Source organism: Haliotis rufescens, unplaced genomic scaffold (assembly GCF_023055435.1).
Source record: "Haliotis rufescens isolate VD_foot unplaced genomic scaffold, xgHalRufe1.0.p SCAF_3, whole genome shotgun sequence".
NCBI classification, from domain to species: Eukaryota; Metazoa; Mollusca; class Gastropoda; order Lepetellida; family Haliotidae; genus Haliotis; species Haliotis rufescens.
Window position 1 is genome coordinate 15,786,558 of NW_025964001.1, and position 13,024 is coordinate 15,799,581.

Consider the following 13,024-nt stretch of genomic DNA (forward strand, 5'->3'; position numbering starts at 1 on the left):
AGACAGGAGCTAACATAACTATTTGCATCCATAATGTACGAAGAATGTGTGGTTACATATGGCTATAATGTATTTATTTCAGCCAAATGTGGACAAATGTTATGATCACCCGGGCTTGTTTTTTGGTTTCGAAGATTTTTTAGGCCAGGTTCGGTAGAGGTGGCATCGTCAAGGTGAAAGCGTTTGTTCGAGTTCCCTCAGTGTAGCATATATACATGGCGTGACCCGTCGTAGGATTGCTAAATAGTGTGTAACTCTTCTCAAGTCACTCACCCAAAAAGCTGCATGCGATCACACACACCAGTCCTGTTGACAGATCATGTACGTTTTCAGTTTACACCAAAGTATTTGAATAGTCCCACGTAGCAATGTAGTAAATGGAAATACGTATACACCTTTAAACGTGTGTCACTTTTTCAAAAGAAGTACATGTACTTGAGATTTTAAACTTCAATCATTACCCTGTACGAAAGCCCATTGGGAACATCTTGGTATTTTTTCTCTCTTTTAAAAGTCGTAATTACGAGAATAAAGTCGTAATTACGAGTTTTGAATTTATAAAGTCGAAATTACGAGAGAAAAAGTGCTTATAAAAGGCAGTACAAAAGGATGATTCTTCCACTTCCACATGTAACTTGTTGAGTCACTGCACCCGAAACAGTTCTGTTCGTTTGCCCATCGTATGGGTTTACAATTGCCATACCTCTCTCTGTTTACTACAAACTATGGATGTATATAGATGATACTTTATTAATTCATGGTGTTGAAATTCTTCTGTTATCTCTCATTATTATATTGATGTATTAAATAATTTAACGTAAAATACATTTCCCTGGTTGTGTAATCGGAAACTCCATACACACAAATAGATGCTAATTGTAGTGGGTACGTTACAAAGTAATGTGGAAATTATAAAATGTATGTTAATAGTGATATCTTTCCAGTGCAAAAGGTTCATGGTTTGATTTGTTATGAGTAGTTAAATAATACCCAAAGAATCTTATTATAAACTATTTTCTCTCGTAATTACGGCTTTATTCTGGTTATTACGTGTTTTGAAAAGTCGTAATTACGACTTTATTCTCGTTATTACGAGTTTTCAAAAGTCGTAACTGTGACTTTTCTCTCTCGTAATTACGAGTTTTGAAAAGTCGTAATTACGACCTTTTTCTCGTAATTACGACTTTATGCACGTTATTACGAGTTTTGAAAAGTCGTAATTACGACTTTATTCAGATCAAAATCGAAATTGATATGTTATAAAGCGTAAATCATTGCTTAATACATAGGGTTACGAAATTACTTTAGATTTGGGGTACGAAATTGCTCATTTCTTTGGAGTACGAATTCGTTTGGGTTAAGAATTTATATACACCCGAAGATTTTGATTCATGAGCGAAAAATATATTGGTAGGAAACATAGGCAAACTCGTAATTACGACTTGATTCTCGTTATTACGAGTTTTAAAAAGTCGTAACTGCGACTTTTCTCTCTCTCGTAATTCCGAGTTTTGAAAAGTCGTAATTACGACCTTTTTCTCGTAATTACGACTTAATGCACGTTATTACGAGTTTTGAAAAGTCGTATAACGACTTTATTCAGATCAAAATCGAAATTGATATGTTATAACAGCGTTCGAAATACCTGCCTGCCCGACCGTCCGAGACGGGTTGATTTTAACTCGGGCTGAGAGATTTTCAAATCCCCCTGCCCGACGGTCGGGTTATATAACATAGGTGAAAATATTCTAAATATTTCCCGATGATAATTATTATTTCACATGTAAAGATGAATGATAAAATGTAACCAAAAAGAAACCCCGTTAGCTTTTAGACAACCTAACATTTAGCGATGCGCTTATGCTACAAGCAATCAGTTTTCATATTTTTAATTAAATTATCCTGAGAAACATACGATAATAGTGGGCAGGCAGGTTTTGGTCAGGGCTGGCAAGTATTTCAGCTAGCCAGTCCTGTGGTCTGGCTGAAATTTTTGGGAGTTTCATACCCTGGTTATAAAGCGTAAATCATTGCTTAATACATAGGGTTACGAAATTACTTTAGATTTGGGGTACGAAATTGCTCATTTCTTTGGAGTACGAATTCGTTTGGGTTAAGAATTTATATACACCCGAAGATTTTGATTCATGAGCGAAGAATATATTGGTAGGAAACATAGGCAAACATTAATGTTTTCCATTGCGCAGTGTGTAAAGAGAAAAGAGATATTACGTCCCTTCCCTCTACACTAGTTACCGCTTGAGGGCGCTGATGTAGTCCTTCCTCCATTTTCTTCAAGTTCGTCGGAAGCCTGTGAAGGACAAGCATCGAAGTAGGTGCCAGCTTGTTTATGTGGAGCAGAGTTAATTTGTGTTGACACTGTGACATCTATCATAAAATGTTGACGAACTCTAAGCACAAAATTTGAAACGCTAAAATCCATACTCTTATTGAAACGCCGAAACCGGTGACAAGCGACTGGTCCTTCCGTTTTCGTGCAGAATGTGCTCTGTTGATGATTAGATGCCGGTTTACTACGCTGTCAGCAATACATATAGAGTAACAGTGGTTGCAAGGGCTTGCTAGCATGAGAAACGATTCAGGGTGCCCCGTCTTTTACGTTTGAATACGCGATTCACAAAACCCCAAGCACAAAATCCCTAAGAATATGGGCCCGGTGCTAGATCTACTATGAAAGTTAGGTTGTAATTTGTATATTATGCACATTGTATATTATTAATTGCAACGTAGGAAGAGGGTTCAAACGGTTACCATAGTAAAGAAAAGTAACAGGATGCGGTAATTAAAGCATAATGCATTTAGTAAGAGGTCAGCCAAGGCCCCAGCAGGTCAGGCTAAGGGTAGATCGGTGTATACTATGCCAATAGAAGTTTTAACTATTAGGCAAATATAAAGCCTACCTTAGTTCGGAGTATATCTCATGCAGAAAACTTTTACTTACAAATAAAAGAACCTCAAATATATTGTTTGATCATTTATGGAATCCAATCTGTGGTTATCCCTGCACACCCACTATGTCAAAACTGGAATACAGACAACCATCGGCTAGGCCAGGTATTGTAGTTTGACTAGAAGCAATTGGAGACTTCACAGATAGGGAACCTAGTCAGAAAGTATCCAGAATCATGTGGGCTGTTATTGTGGACTCCAAAATATAAATGCTTGCAACAAACAGATCTGATGCGGAAAGATGGCCCATGGATTGTTGCTACTTAGTCATTTCATTATATCAGCATGATCAGTGCCAGGCATTTCCCTTCAGTTTTGACTTTTATTCCTTTGTCATGCTTGTGGCAGAGTGTTTGAAATTATAGTTGCACTTGGATAGCAATTGTGCAGGAGCTCACTTAGGTCATTTTGCTATGTAAATCCATGGATTTTAGATTGCATCATTAATTCAGTAAGACTGGACATGAAGAGAGAAATGCCTAGGGAATGAGATTGAAGAGGCAAGTTTGAATTCAATTAGCTAATAGCTAGGTACATTCTTGTATTTCTGCTACAATGTCATTGAGCTCTTTATTTTTTCTCCAGATGGCGGGTGGAGTGGAACCTGTGCGTTATCCCTACTCTGTAGCAGGAAAGATAAAGCTGTTCCCGTTTAGATTCCACTGGAAAAATGGAAGATTTGTTAGATATTTGTCGTACGCTCTACTTGCGACACTTCCTGTGATCTACAAAATTCACAGTGGAGGTAAGAAATATTAGAATTTGTGTTATGCTAAACAATAAAACATTATTATTTCTACAATATTTGACTTGAAAATAATTTGTAAAAGTTATTTGAGAAAGAAATTCTAAAAAATGGAAAAGAATAAAGTACAATGTATTATGAAAAGTTACAAAAGCTCAGTCAGTGAGCATGGTGAGTAGTAAGATAGATGTTCCTGTACATCAGATCTTATATTACATTTTCAATACTTTGTTCCCTGTTTACAGTGCACTCTCCTGGTAACGTTCGGCAGTGGGATCAAATCAGGAAGAAACGGGAGCGTAAGTGAAATTTCTATTATGAATGTGCACCAATTAGAAACATCCAAGTGAAGATGTTCAACTTGAAGTAGTTTTAAAAATGTTATGAATGTAACATACAATAAGGAGTTTCAAATTATTCATATGTTCTAGACTGTTTTCTTGCACCCAGACATATATGAAAATTATCTATTTTTGTTAAAAAGTGTTAAGGTTTGACCTTATGATATCACCAACATTAGAGAGTCAAAATAACTATTGCAGAATTGTGATTGTCAGTGGACATGTCTGAAATAATAATCATTCTTTTCTTTTCAGACACCCACTTTGATCCTCCTCATTAACTAAGCCATACCTTTAGAAGAAAATCTCCTTCAGTGTACCTCTAGAAAGAAAGGGATGAGAGTGTGACATTTTGTGGTTAATGTACAAAAGTCATTACAAAGTTGTAAATTAAAAGTTTCCAATAGATACTTGTGTTGTGTTATGTGCAGTGTCAATCATCCGTCATTGTGTGTGTGTGTTTGTTGGTTGCTTAACACAACACTTAGAAATATTCCAGCTATATGACAGTGGCCTGTAAATAATGAAGTCTGGACCACACAATATGGTGATTGTTGCTATGAGCAACGATCCACCCCTTTTGGGGTCCATTGACACGCCATCAACCAAGTCGTCGAACCATGACTACCCAAATCCTTTAGTAATTTCTTAAGCCACCAACGATTGCCGGGGACCAATTCAAACCTGGAATCCCGGAGGGCTCATCTGTCAGTGCTCACTATAATCTCAATTAAGTGAGTGAGTTGGCTTTGAACAATATTCCAGTCATATCACAGCATGTCATCTTAAAATGTGAAAGGAAAGCCCGAAGTGATGCTGGTCTCGGACGTTTCCACTTAAGTGAAACCCATAGTGCTGACAAAGCTGGAAACATAATTGGGTGAACCAGGATTCGAACCCACTGGCGTATGTTTCTGGCAGGCCCAAAGCACACAACTCTGCTCAGGGAATTGTGCTGCTTCACACGACTGGGCCCTGTCTACCAAGAAGCTTCCCAAATATGCACACATCACCTCAACATGCATTGATACTACTGATGAGAAATAGTTTATAGTAACACAAAACTACACATGATTCACAGACTATAAGACCTCCTCTGTCTCAGGTGCTCAGCATTAAGGGGCTAAAACAAGGACTTGTTGGCTCTGAGTGGGGTATTCACTCGGCATGGTATTTCAGTGGGCTAGCACAATAAAAATCGACATTAGTCTGGATTAGTAAAAGCAGACATACACATCACTATACTAGTGCAGCAATCTTGAATGAGAAATTAAACCCCATTTCACTTCACCTCACCTCAGCAGACTATAAGTACCGGTAATCCTTTTTGTGATTTTGGTGCAGAATAGGTCCTCTGAATCTGTCGACAAATAATAGATAGTTACAATATGTGTGTGGCCTGTTTTCAAGGTGTTTACAGCATGAAGCTCACAGACCCATTATACCCTGATGAACCTTTGCTCACTGAATCAACTGCTGGTCCAGACAAAGATAGCTGGAGTATTGCTGATAGATCAATGTTCACTCACTATGTTCATTCATGCTGTATTTCAACAAGGACAGAGTTGTGGGCTTGGTATACTGGATAGTGTCTTGCTTGTTACAGCAACAGTGTGGTTCTTTATTAGGTTAATGCCAAGCCTGTTCTTGCATTCATCTCCAGTTGTAAAGCTACAAAACTGTACAAACCTTGTTGGCACTGAGTGAAGCACGTTTAATAGTGTCATAAGGATATCCATTAGTTAACAATTGCAATTCAATGTCTGACACTTTGACATTACATACTGAAGTAGGCAGGGTTCATTTCATGTAATGGCTACAGTTTCAGTGAGGAAAGGGGTATTTCCAATTACAATCATGCTCAAGTATAATTCTGATAAACGTCATGGTCTGCCATGCCCAGGTCTCACTGCAACCCAGTACTCGTCCCACAGTCGAGAAATTACACGTTTTGATTTGCCAAACAATCAGGCAACTTGGGATATTGACTTCCCCTGCACCTCTGTCGTACCCACTATTGGTTATTTTGTCTGTTCATTGAGATGTAATCTCGGGAGTCATTTTTAAGCGTGTGCTTAACTCAATTACATTAGTGATTGTGAGTTCCCTTGCAGACACACACACTTGAGCTTATGTGTGCACTTGCATGATGTGGTTTTCATTGTGATTAGATGCATCTCCAGGGTATTGTAAATGTACACATCAACAATAGCTACATTCATATCAATAGTTCCCTTATTTTTTGTTGGTAGTATAGCTGGGTTATTGTCGAATGCGACGTCAAACAACAGACTGTACACTGTCCTGTGCCTGTGTATTGATGCATCAGGATCACTGCTTGGCTGCATGATCCGTGAAGATCTGGGGTAGAATAGGTCTTCAGCAACCCATGCTTGCCGTAAGAGGCGACTCACGGGATCGGGTGGTCAGTCTTGCTGATTTGGTTGATGCCTGTCATCATATCCCAATTGCGTGGATCCATGTTCATGATGTCAATCACTGGATTGTCTGGTCCAGACTTGATTTTTTACAAACCGCCATCATATAGCTGGAATTTTGCTGAGTGCGGCGTTAAACAACAAACAAACAAAGCATACCATGGCAACAACAAACCCAGATGTGATGTGAAATCTTTATCATTTATTCTGCATTGGTGCACAGTTAGGCAATTGAGGAAAACAAAAACCTTGATACAGATCATCACAATATACAGAGAGGTGAATGTACAAATAAGTGGGTTATGGTATTTGTGCCATTTATTACAAAGAACAGTGGAGAAATACATCCTAGATTGCAGGCCCCATGTGCTTTGAGAACCACAATGGACTTCCATCCTTGGTGAAAATATCCATATGGTCATTTGGGATATTTTGGCACCATTGTTAAACAGATATCACTTTGTGGAAAGAGGGTCAATCAATCAATCAATCAATCATGATAATAATGCTGTGACTTTCATTTTAAGACATCCACATGCCCAAAATAATCAGAACAGTGACACTATTGTAAAATTCCCGTCAATACCAGATAGGGTAACTTGAAGGACAAAGGTGTTTAGATTACCCATCAAAGCATACATTTAACAATTGTGTTGACAAATTTATCAAAAACATTGAGTAAAGTTCATACCCTGGAATTTCTTTAATGGCTACATGAAGTTATGGCCCTGTCTACATTCTTATTAACCAAAACTATGTAGTCAGAACCACAACATTAATGCTTAAAGCAGTCTAGGGTTGAGGCTCATTAAGCTAACTATGGAAGCACATTAATCACGAATCCTACCAGTAATCTCAGGAATAATCAGATCTGCGAGTGACTACAACATACAAATGTACAAGTGATAGTTCATACAAATGTACCATGGAAATCTTGATCCAATCAAGCTTAATGTGATGTTCCTCTCATAGTGGCATGCAGCAGTTAGGCAGCTTGGTCGCTACTGTGAGGGAAGAATTGTTTCCTGCCAGTGGCCTTCTTCAAGTTATAGCAGTAAATAGGTGTTGGGTGTCTCGCGTTAGACATGGTTCTTGTCTTCATAGACTGTGTACAAAATCAACTCCACTGTTTGTCAACCAGTGGAAATCTGGTGAATAGTAGCATTAGACAATGATAACACTGTTTAATTTCTAAGTTTGATAACATTTCCAATATTGACATAGCAAGGCTTGGTTACATAAAGTACATGGATACTATTATCAGCATATTTATCAAATAGGCAATACCTGGAACTTATTTATATAAGAAATTTTAAGCCATAACAATTAGGGCTGGGACAAGTCCAAATTTAATACCCTGGTACCCATCCCCCTATTACCCGACTCTACCCGGGTACCCACTGTCCCCATGTCCGATTTGGAACATTTTTAGCATAGCCCTGGCAAAAGATGTTCAACTTGAAGTAGTTTTAAAAATGTTATGAATGTAACATACAATAAGGAGTTTCAAATTATTCATATGTTCTAGACTGTTTTCTTGCACCCAGACATATATGAAAATTATCTATTTTTGTTAAAAAGTGTTAAGGTTTGACCTTATGATATCACCAACATTAGAGAGTCAAAATAACTATTGCAGAATTGTGATTGTCAGTGGACATGTCTGAAATAATAATCATTCTTTTCTTTTCAGACACCCACTTCGATCCTCCTCATTAACTAAGCCATACCTTTAGAAGAAAATCTCCTTCAGTGTACCTCTAGAAAGAAAGGGATGAGAGTGTGACATTTTGTGGTTAATGTACAAAAGTCATTACAAAGTTGTAAATTAAAAGTTTCCAATAGATACTTGTGTTGTGTTATGTGCAGTGTCAATCATCCGTCATTGTGTGTGTGTGTTTGTTGGTTGCTTAACACAACACTTAGAAATATTCCAGCTATATGACAGTGGCCTGTAAATAATGAAGTCTGGACCACACAATATGGTGATTGTTGCTATGAGCAACGATCCACCCCTTTTGGGGTCCATTGACACGCCATCAACCAAGTCGTCGAACCATGACTACCCAAATCCTTTAGTAATTTCTTAAGCCACCAACGATTGCCGGGGACCAATTCAAACCTGGAATCCCGGAGGGCTCATCTGTCAGTGCTCACTATAATCTCAATTAAGTGAGTGAGTTGGCTTTGAACAATATTCCAGTCATATCACAGCATGTCATCTTAAAATGTGAAAGGAAAGCCCGAAGTGATGCTGGTCTCGGACGTTTCCACTTAAGTGAAACCCATAGTGCTGACAAAGCTGGAAACATAATTGGGTGAACCAGGATTCGAACCCACTGGCGTATGTTTCTGGCAGGCCCAAAGCACACAACTCTGCTCAGGGAATTGTGCTGCTTCACACGACTGGGCCCTGTCTACCAAGAAGCTTCCCAAATATGCACACATCACCTCAACATGCATTGATACTACTGATGAGAAATAGTTTATAGTAACACAAAACTACACATGATTCACAGACTATAAGACCTCCTCTGTCTCAGGTGCTCAGCATTAAGGGGCTAAAACAAGGACTTGTTGGCTCTGAGTGGGGTATTCACTCGGCATGGTATTTCAGTGGGCTAGCACAATAAAAATCGACATTAGTCTGGATTAGTAAAAGCAGACATACACATCACTATACTAGTGCAGCAATCTTGAATGAGAAATTAAACCCCATTTCACTTCACCTCACCTCAGCAGACTATAAGTACCGGTAATCCTTTTTGTGATTTTGGTGCAGAATAGGTCCTCTGAATCTGTCGACAAATAATAGATAGTTACAATATGTGTGTGGCCTGTTTTCAAGGTGTTTACAGCATGAAGCTCACAGACCCATTATACCCTGATGAACCTTTGCTCACTGAATCAACTGCTGGTCCAGACAAAGATAGCTGGAGTATTGCTGATAGATCAATGTTCACTCACTATGTTCATTCATGCTGTATTTCAACAAGGACAGAGTTGTGGGCTTGGTATACTGGATAGTGTCTTGCTTGTTACAGCAACAGTGTGGTTCTTTATTAGGTTAATGCCAAGCCTGTTCTTGCATTCATCTCCAGTTGTAAAGCTACAAAACTGTACAAACCTTGTTGGCACTGAGTGAAGCACGTTTAATAGTGTCATAAGGATATCCATTAGTTAACAATTGCAATTCAATGTCTGACACTTTGACATTACATACTGAAGTAGGCAGGGTTCATTTCATGTAATGGCTACAGTTTCAGTGAGGAAAGGGGTATTTCCAATTACAATCATGCTCAAGTATAATTCTGATAAACGTCATGGTCTGCCATGCCCAGGTCTCACTGCAACCCAGTACTCGTCCCACAGTCGAGAAATTACACGTTTTGATTTGCCAAACAATCAGGCAACTTGGGATATTGACTTCCCCTGCACCTCTGTCGTACCCACTATTGGTTATTTTGTCTGTTCATTGAGATGTAATCTCGGGAGTCATTTTTAAGCGTGTGCTTAACTCAATTACATTAGTGATTGTGAGTTCCCTTGCAGACACACACACTTGAGCTTATGTGTGCACTTGCATGATGTGGTTTTCATTGTGATTAGATGCATCTCCAGGGTATTGTAAATGTACACATCAACAATAGCTACATTCATATCAATAGTTCCCTTATTTTTTGTTGGTAGTATAGCTGGGTTATTGTCGAATGCGACGTCAAACAACAGACTGTACACTGTCCTGTGCCTGTGTATTGATGCATCAGGATCACTGCTTGGCTGCATGATCCGTGAAGATCTGGGGTAGAATAGGTCTTCAGCAACCCATGCTTGCCGTAAGAGGCGACTCACGGGATCGGGTGGTCAGTCTTGCTGATTTGGTTGATGCCTGTCATCATATCCCAATTGCGTGGATCCATGTTCATGATGTCAATCACTGGATTGTCTGGTCCAGACTTGATTTTTTACAAACCGCCATCATATAGCTGGAATTTTGCTGAGTGCGGCGTTAAACAACAAACAAACAAAGCATACCATGGCAACAACAAACCCAGATGTGATGTGAAATCTTTATCATTTATTCTGCATTGGTGCACAGTTAGGCAATTGAGGAAAACAAAAACCTTGATACAGATCATCACAATATACAGAGAGGTGAATGTACAAATAAGTGGGTTATGGTATTTGTGCCATTTATTACAAAGAACAGTGGAGAAATACATCCTAGATTGCAGGCCCCATGTGCTTTGAGAACCACAATGGACTTCCATCCTTGGTGAAAATATCCATATGGTCATTTGGGATATTTTGGCACCATTGTTAAACAGATATCACTTTGTGGAAAGAGGGTCAATCAATCAATCAATCAATCATGATAATAATGCTGTGACTTTCATTTTAAGACATCCACATGCCCAAAATAATCAGAACAGTGACACTATTGTAAAATTCCCGTCAATACCAGATAGGGTAACTTGAAGGACAAAGGTGTTTAGATTACCCATCAAAGCATACATTTAACAATTGTGTTGACAAATTTATCAAAAACATTGAGTAAAGTTCATACCCTGGAATTTCTTTAATGGCTACATGAAGTTATGGCCCTGTCTACATTCTTATTAACCAAAACTATGTAGTCAGAACCACAACATTAATGCTTAAAGCAGTCTAGGGTTGAGGCTCATTAAGCTAACTATGGAAGCACATTAATCACGAATCCTACCAGTAATCTCAGGAATAATCAGATCTGCGAGTGACTACAACATACAAATGTACAAGTGATAGTTCATACAAATGTACCATGGAAATCTTGATCCAATCAAGCTTAATGTGATGTTCCTCTCATAGTGGCATGCAGCAGTTAGGCAGCTTGGTCGCTACTGTGAGGGAAGAATTGTTTCCTGCCAGTGGCCTTCTTCAAGTTATAGCAGTAAATAGGTGTTGGGTGTCTCGCGTTAGACATGGTTCTTGTCTTCATAGACTGTGTACAAAATCAACTCCACTGTTTGTCAACCAGTGGAAATCTGGTGAATAGTAGCATTAGACAATGATAACACTGTTTAATTTCTAAGTTTGATAACATTTCCAATATTGACATAGCAAGGCTTGGTTACATAAAGTACATGGATACTATTATCAGCATATTTATCAAATAGGCAATACCTGGAACTTATTTATATAAGAAATTTTAAGCCATAACAATTAGGGCTGGGACAAGTCCAAATTTAATACCCTGGTACCCATCCCCCTATTACCCGACTCTACCCGGGTACCCACTGTCCCCATGTCCGATTTGGAACATTTTTAGCATAGCCCTGGCAAAATGTATTTAGATACATGTATTAAACAATCTGGTCATTCATACACTGAAGTTGAATTAACTTATATCTTTATTCAACCATATGAAAAATCAGAAGGAATGGGTGCACAGTCAGAAAAAAATGCGAACGTTAGTAACTTGTAGTGTAACCATAGAGTTCTAGATAATGTTTGTCATTTAACAATATATCACGTGACAAACCATGAGTCCAGGTAATCCTGTGGGTACCCGGGTCCTACTCAGTACCCACCCGACCCGGGTACCCGAGTTACCCGAGTTACCCGTCCCAGCCCTAAACAATCACCATAGAAGACTCCTAAGCCATAATTTGCTTAATTTGCATTCAAACCAAATCAAACCACTAAACACCAAGTGATACAGCAAGGACTATTCATCACATGATGATGCCCACTAACTTCCAGTCTGTTTTACTTAGATATTGACATTTAGCGGCACATGTTTTGAAAAACACTTTTAGAGTACTAGAATATTATTCAGAAACACTTGCCAAGGGAATAGAAATAAATATAGAGAATTCATATTTATTCAATTACATGTTTCCTTCCAAAACTCAGTTGTAGTTCCATGCCCTTGTCAACGCTACCAGTAACAAGCAAGCTGAACCCTGTGATTCTGTGGTGAAAAGATTGTGTTTTCTTCTTCTTGCCTCTGAACATCGTAACACTACCTTTCACAACAGTTATCTTACTAAGAACTGGGCAACTCACATCCATATGGTGACAAAAAAGTTCATAGAGTCCAAGCTTCCACAGATTTTCAAACTCTTCAATAATACATACATTTTAAACTTCATGATTTGAAACCAGAGCATAATTGTTTGAGAAGTCAGACTGTTTACTTGTGAGGACCTTTCAGACAATCAGCAGGACACTGTAAGTGAAGAAACATTGTACACTGAAACCGTTATTGCTGAAGAAACCGTGTTGTGTCTGAAGCAGGCAGATCAGGGCTGTGAAAACACAGCTAAAGTACCAAAATGGTGATTCACATTTGCAAAGAAGCAACGCTAGTTCACCTCCACCCATCAAAACATATTGGCATGTGTTTTTTCAATACTTGGTCTAAAGATAAACTTTTTCTCTTGAAACCATGGATGTTAAAAAATAAAATAAAATACATACCGTATTCCACGTAATATGCCCACGGCTATATTTGCTAATACATGTATATTGGCTAGTGAACAATCCCA

General features: G+C 38.6%; 1 protein-coding gene across 2 annotated transcripts; it reads left to right on the plus strand.

Moving 5' to 3' along the window:
- Window positions 1–2,180: 2,180 nt before the first annotated feature.
- Window positions 2,181–8,340, plus strand: LOC124134882. Of its 2 annotated transcripts, none has more exons than XM_046499972.2 (4): window positions 2,181–2,332; window positions 3,556–3,715; window positions 3,961–4,014; window positions 8,188–8,340. In XM_046499972.2, exons 2-4 carry the CDS (start codon window positions 3,556–3,558, stop codon window positions 8,211–8,213), a joined length of 240 nt encoding a protein of 79 aa, XP_046355928.1. In that variant the 5' UTR covers window positions 2,181–2,332; the 3' UTR covers window positions 8,214–8,340. The 2 variants fall into 2 exon arrangements, with proteins under 2 accessions (XP_046355928.1, XP_048259764.1); XM_048403807.1 differs by lacking the exon at window positions 8,188–8,340 and adding an exon at window positions 4,312–4,464.
- Window positions 8,341–13,024: the final 4,684 nt, after the last annotated feature.